General features: G+C 41.0%; 1 protein-coding gene and 1 long non-coding RNA gene across 2 annotated transcripts; both read right to left on the reverse strand.

The window, feature by feature from the left end:
- Window positions 1-529: 529 nt before the first annotated feature.
- LOC145503435 (uncharacterized) lies at window positions 530-1,552 on the reverse strand. Its single transcript, XR_014051464.1, has 2 exons — window positions 1,183-1,552; window positions 530-616 (listed from the first exon to the last, which is right to left on the reverse strand). It is a non-coding gene; the product is annotated as an uncharacterized LOC145503435 (long non-coding RNA).
- Window positions 1,553-4,872: 3,320 nt separating this feature from the next.
- Window positions 4,873-6,555, reverse strand: LOC145502740 (uncharacterized). Its single transcript, XM_081482101.1, has 2 exons — window positions 5,142-6,555; window positions 4,873-5,002 (listed from the first exon to the last, which is right to left on the reverse strand). The coding sequence occupies exons 1-2, from the start codon at window positions 6,553-6,555 to the stop codon at window positions 4,887-4,889; spliced, it is 1,530 nt and encodes a 509-aa protein (XP_081338227.1). The 3' UTR covers window positions 4,873-4,886.
- Window positions 6,556-6,910: the final 355 nt, after the last annotated feature.

Genomic DNA, 6,910 nt, shown 5'->3' on the forward strand with positions numbered 1-6,910 from the left:
TCACGTTACATTTTTCATACAATGAACACCATTGACTGGCGGCCTGCAAGAAGGTAACAAAGTAGAGCAATGTGCGCGTCTGTAGTTAGCCTGCTAGCTGGCTCACGTTGGAGCACAAGCGCGCGCGTCGTAGTTGCGAGCGCGAAATTGAGCGACGAAGCCGGATCACTTTGCTCTTCGCCGCTCGCGCGCTGCTCGCAGGCTAGTAGTCATTGCCACTCCCCGCAAATAAAAACTAATTTTCCGTGTAAGGATTTGAGTGCCTGCGTACACTGCTCGCCATCTTTGGTGTATATTTTCACATACAGGCAATCATTTGTTTCATCAGCGACGACAACATGTCCACTTGAATTGTGGAATGCAATTTTAGAAGCAGGAGAAGAAGAATTATTGAACATCCTTCGAGTTGGAAACTTAAAAAAAGGATGGTCGCCGTGTTCACTGAATACGTGAACGCTATTTCAGTCCAACACCATTACGCGACCATCACTGTGTGACTGTCACGCTAGGGTGAAAGGAGTCACGATTATTACTCTGGGCTTGGTGGTGTAACGGAATGAGTGAAAGGTCTCTGCTGAACAACACCGCTGTCACACTCAGCACGTTGGAAGAGAAACTATAAAAATATAAATAAAAGACACAAAGTACATAAGAACATTTATAAGTTTCCTAGATCAAGTACCAAGATTACAGCCGAGGCTTTCTGACTAGCCTCTTCACCTTGCGGTCTTTCGCCGCAATTTTTTACAAAGTTGCTTATTTCTGAAATCTCTGAGGGTGATTCTCTAAGTGTTGAAGCATTTCCTGCTGCTGAGGACCCAGCTGCGTACCACTTTGTTTTTACTTCTCAGCTGAAGAAAACCGAGGGAGGGGTGGATAAATTCCAAATCACAAATTGTGCCTGAAAACCTAAGAAAGTTATTAGCACATACAGTGACCTGAAGAACATCTAGCAATAGAGTATCCGGCTCTAAAAATCATGATCAGCTTCTACTTTCTTCTCAAAATATCCACATAGATGCAAACTTGCAGGTAACGAGAACAAAAAGCTTGATCGCGCAAGGACAATTATATCTCTATATATTAAGTCAAGCCATCTCAGCTTATAGAATAGGAAATGTATAAAAGCATAAGGAGGACTCTCCTTTGGTAATATTTTTAAGAAAAAATCAACCTACAAACCTTCTCGATGCTTTTCCGGTCAAAAGTTCTGTAAGCTGCTCCCACCTTTATTTCAGTCCTTTCAATCATACCTAGAGTTGTGCACTGGAAACCCGAGCCCGCAATTTCCATGTTGTATGCTATGCAGGAGTGTCTGCGCACGCATGCGTCTATGCATTGCAGCTCTGAAAACACTTCCTGTCTGGAATTCACACGCCCAATCAGGATCGCGTTCAAAGTAATATCGGAGATCTGGCGCGGAGAGCAAGGAACATCCAGGCGAGCAGTAAGAGTGGATTCAATATCTGTGATAAGAAAATGACACAGCCGGATATTTCGTTACTTTCGACCTCCAACGAAACAGGAAGTTACAATCATCGGTTGACAAGACTCTGGAGCTGGGGGGGGGGGGGGGTGGGGGAGGAACTCCCATATAAAAATTACAGAGTGCTCGTCGGAAATTTTGAAAAGAACAGCTAAGAGGTAACAAGATCCTGCTTTGTGGGTGTGGCTTGAAATTTCTTTCACCCCTAAGAGGTACCAATCCTAAAATAACACATTATCTCCTGTCATATTCTTTTCAGCTCAACACCCTAAAAGATACCGCTAAAACTCCCACTGTGGACCTTTTGAGGCTAAACACGCTAAGAACTATCAAAACCGCTTTTTAACACCTAGAAGATACGACGAGTACCCCCGTCCTTTTATATGTGAGTCCCCCCCCCCCTCCCCATCCCCTCCCCGGCTTCTGGAGTGAAGAAAGTTTGCCAAATATCGAAAGTTCTTAGTTCTCAGCCTGCCTAAAGCGTCCTCACTACCAGTAAGGCGACTGCAACGATCCAAGACCTTTCTTACTGTTTCTTATTTTCGTGGGAAATTAATTTTGCGAAAATGGCATCGGGATATTTTGTGAGACTGAAATGTCGCGATTTGGCCAAAAAAGTACGTTAAAAGAACTAAATTTCGCGAAAATTGTCAAAATACTGAAGTTACAAGAAGCCAGACAGGAATGGATCGTTTGACGACTGCACCAAGGATATCTCACAAGAACTGCAGCGAGAAGATGATATTGATTCAGGCGAAGACTTTTTGGAACGCCGAACTTTAAATAGAGAACATGGACAAGATAATTATGTGTAAAGTGACGATGACGTTGATTAAAGAATAAAATTTCGCGAAAATCTTTTCTGCGGGACTTAAATTTCGCGATTATTTGAAAATCGCGCAAAACAGTAACAATAAGGTAGAAAAAGGTTCAGTTCGTTCTCAATTCGTTCCTAGACCTCCCGTTCAGTCCAAAAATAGAGAATAAATTCTAGGAGAAATATTGATGAATGGAAGTTAAAAAACACCCACCTGCTTCTGACCTAAATGTAAAATACAGCGTTGAAAGAATCAAGACGTGAGCCAGCAGCATTCTCAATAGAAAGCTAAACGAAAAGTCAAAAGCAGCTTTGAAAAGTAACATCAACCAGTCCCAAATTAAAATGAAATGAAGCTATGAATTCATTCGCTCAGCTCTAAGCATGATATTCAAATTCACTGATCTAAAAACAGAATTACCGAAACTAACCCAGAGAACTGATTTCAGATGGTACTCACAATTTTGAGGGTCCACTCAAGCATAACCAACGTTGTCAATCAGTTAGTTTTAAATGAGGCTAAATCCCGATTCGTGAAGAAAAAAATGTTTTAAGAAGCAAATGTTACTGTCTCGTAAAATACCAGCCAATACTATTTCTTCTTGAGCCTGGCAATTGTTTGCTAAGAGTCCTTATTGCTATTATATTAGACCGGAATGAAATAAGAAATTGCTTTCAGCTTACTAGGGAGTTGTTTGGAGAGCTGATTTGATAGATACACAAAATAAAGCCAGAAACGTCTATCACTTGGGAAGATAATGTAAAGGTGTTAAATGGCTTTGAAAGTACGTGGGATTTAGTAATATTCATGCTAATTTCTGCAGATTAACATGCTAACTTGGTCCGAATTTTAGGAGAATAAAGTAAAAGAAATGTTTTATCACTCTTAATTAATTTCGATGTTATCTATTTTCGTTTTGTTTCACGGTGTAGCTTTACTCATAACGACCTCGGAACCAAGTTCAGGACTGATGCTTACCGAAATTGGATACCCAGTGTTAAAGTTCAAATTTATTTTTTGAAGTAGCCACTTTATTCAAACCATTTTTTATGAACCAGGTTTCTTCCAGTTATGCGCGCGGTTTTTCCCCGCCAGTGCTTAGAGAGCACAATAAACAATCATTGAATGAGATCCTTTTTTTACCGAGACCTTGATTATTCTGGCTATCACAAAAACCGAATCTAATAATTGTTTTATTATACATTGAACAACAAAAAAATGGTCACGACAGTCATGTTTTCGCTTCTTCACTGACGGCAAGCAATACAAAGCGCGCGAACTTGATATGATTATCTTTAGAAATCATGCACCGCGGTCATTCATAACATGATTCCCGTGACCTTGAGTGTCCTTGACATGATTATTGCATAATCAGCCGCTAGATGACGTCACCGGCGCTGATTTCGAAAATTCACTGTGCGCTTTCGGCCAATCAGAAAAGAGGAAGTGAGTTGAATGTATACTAACATGTCTAACGGTGTTCAAGCATTAAATTGTTCAGCGAGTAACTCTAATCAAATCCAAGACAGTTTTCAACTTGGGTCATCGTAAAAAATCTTCCACGAAAATTGACAGCAATATTGAAATAAAGAAATACGTGGGTGCTCCCATTACTCAATGCGTTGGCGTTCAAAATTGCTTAATTTAAAATTCATTTGTTACAGAGGATATTTTATTATTATTTTCTTTACCGTGGATTATCGCTGACACACTGCAAATCGTGTGTAGTACCCCGCGTAGCAGGCTTAATTGGGAGAGGGAGGGAGACGGGGAGAGAGTTGGCCATACTTGTTAGAACACGATGTATCAGGTGGGACGCTGTCCTCCTATAGTAATTCTTCGATGAACATGTAAATGTATTGCAGAGTCAGCAGGTTTACAACAATAATAACAACGAAAACAATTCAAAAGCAATAACAAATTTATTTTGTTTCGTAAAAGAATTCCACCAATAATTTTAATTACATCTTAAAAGATATAAATCTTTATTTTAAAGTTGGTTGCTAGTCACCTGAAATCACTATATAGTGCTAATCTAGTCGGGTGCTCATTACATTCAACAAGAAAAGAAACGACAGTGGTCGTGTGTCCCAGTGCCCAGTAACTCGGTAATCTTTCCAAAGTAAACTGAACCACACCTAAAATACATTATAATGATTATTTTGTCGTATTAATATTACGTTTCTTTTTTCTTTTTTCTTATGAGAACAAATTTCCTTGAGGGTCAGTCACATTCTATTTTAACTAGGTTGTTCACAGCCCTCTATTTTCTGGTATTTTTATTCGATCTTGAACGCGCGGATGAAATCGCGAGAGAACTGGACGCCAAGGCTTAACGGGAGACCTGACAGCTCACCTTCCCGTTCCCACCCCCAAGTGGTTTCGGGCTCGCTTTTCATTTCGCCTGCGTTGAAAAAAAGAGGCTATGAACAGTCTATATTTTAACACACTATAAACACCCTCCCAAGGCCACACTGATAACTGAGTAGAGCAACGTGCCCCTCTGCAGTCACTATCATTCTTCTTTGGGTTTCAAAAATATCTGTTACATGGATTTTAGTCACAAACCCGCCATTTTTGGTTTATATATGCAGGTAAACGTAATCAAGTCCTAAATCAGCGAGGACGAGATGTTCACTTGAATGGTGAAATGCAATTGTACGTGTATGAGGAAGACGAAACGGGAGTTTGAATTTTGTTTCGTAAAAGAATTCCACCAATAATTTTAATTACATCTTAAAAGATCTAAATTTTTATTTTAAAGTTGGTTGCTAGTCACCTGAAATGACTGTATAGTGCTAATCTAGTTGGGTGCTCATTACATTCAACAAGAAAAGAAAGATGGTCACCATGTTCACTGAACATGTGCACGTAGGGGAGTCCGTCCAACACAATAACACGGTCATCACTAGCAAGAGCCAGATCTAATACAGACCTCAAGAGTCCTTCTCCAAAACTGCGCACAAATTGTCCATCATTTTCGTACACATGTAGCGCATTACCTTCCTTAAGATATCTGATGCCCGCTACAACAACTTTGCGCTTACTATCGACTATCATAGCAAGAAGGCTATACCAGTAGTCATTCCACTTCACCCACTTCACAGGAAACTGGTGGTGCACTTCCCCGTTGTTGTTAAACATGTATACCACAAACTCAGATCCTGAATCATCAAACTTATACCATTTGACCAGTGCATAGAAGTGGTCGTCCATATCGACGGCGACATCAAACACTAGAAGACGTCCTTGGTCTACATTAGGGAGATTGAAATGATCCATAAACTGTCCTTTTCTGTCGAACACCTTTACTTCACTATTTATACTCTCAGTTATAATGAACTCTCCCTTGGACTTCATCGCCATAACGCACGGTTTTTTAAGCCTGTGCTTCTTCACTCCCTCCTGACCAGATGACCAAAGTGCAATTTCAACAAAACAGTGTTCCATGCCCTGCTTACGAAGAACTTCAACTACCCTTTCGTCACGCAACGGATCAATGTTTCCTTCTTCAGTATCAACTGTAGGCCACATCCAGAAAGGTTCCTCTTTACTGACTGCTTGCGTGACATCGAAGATGACACGATTTACGCGACAGACACTAGAAATGATCTTCCCGCGTCCGTCTTTATTAAACCTTGCTTTGATGCCTTTCTGGAGTTCGACGTTAAAACTATTCTGTACTGCTGACAGACAGTTTATTTCTTTGATACACACTCTACACGGCACTATTGCGTCCGGAGGATTGTCTGTTGTCTCTAGTATTGTCGCCATAGCTCGATATTCCATTGCCAGGATGCGGTCAGACGTTGTTAGAGCTTCATTTTCAAAAGCTCTTGTCGCTTCCCTGCGAGCATCTTTGAACCTCTCTTTCGCGTTGGCAAGCGCCCTCGTAGCTGATTCATCCAGACCAGTAAGTTCCAAGTTTCGCATTTCTTCGGCGAGAGCAAACGCTTCAGCACAGGCTGCTTGTACAGGTACCTCGCCTCCCTCACTTCTGGATCTTGCTTTATCGAACACTTCATAGAGCAGCTCGATTCCCTCCTCAAAGAAGCTGGTACTTGCTAACAAATCTTTCCTTGACAATCCATCCAACTTTGACTTGATATCGTCTATCTCACGGACAATCACATTGCGAAATTTTTGTCCTGTTACGTCGCCTTCTTTCAGCCTCTCCGCTGCCTTATCTCTGCCTTTATTCACAAGCAAGCCAATAGTGGCTTTGAAGACGGCAGTTATAATCGAAGACATTATCCTCGAGAAAATGGCTTCCAATTCTTTTGTTATTCACTGCAGCGACATTGAAAACAAAGAGGTCCTTGTCTAGGCAAATTCCGACAGCGATATGGCTCTGATCGATCTGAGTTAAAATGACGTCACGAACGACGACACCGCTCACGCGAAATTACGACAGCGACAAAGAGAAATGTCAAATCGACAACAACACTGTCGACAGCAACTTTCGACCACTTGCAGTACATTTGGGCAGAAGAAATTGTATTTTACTATATCAAGACAAAAATGAGTTTTAACTTTCTGTGAGTCTCTACAGTCTTCTTTGTTGTCTGACCCTCTTCTTTCATCTTCTCCTCTCATCTTTCATAGG

This window comes from Orbicella franksi, chromosome 11, assembly GCF_964199315.1.
Source record: "Orbicella franksi chromosome 11, jaOrbFran1.1, whole genome shotgun sequence".
NCBI classification, from domain to species: domain Eukaryota; kingdom Metazoa; phylum Cnidaria; class Anthozoa; order Scleractinia; family Merulinidae; genus Orbicella; species Orbicella franksi.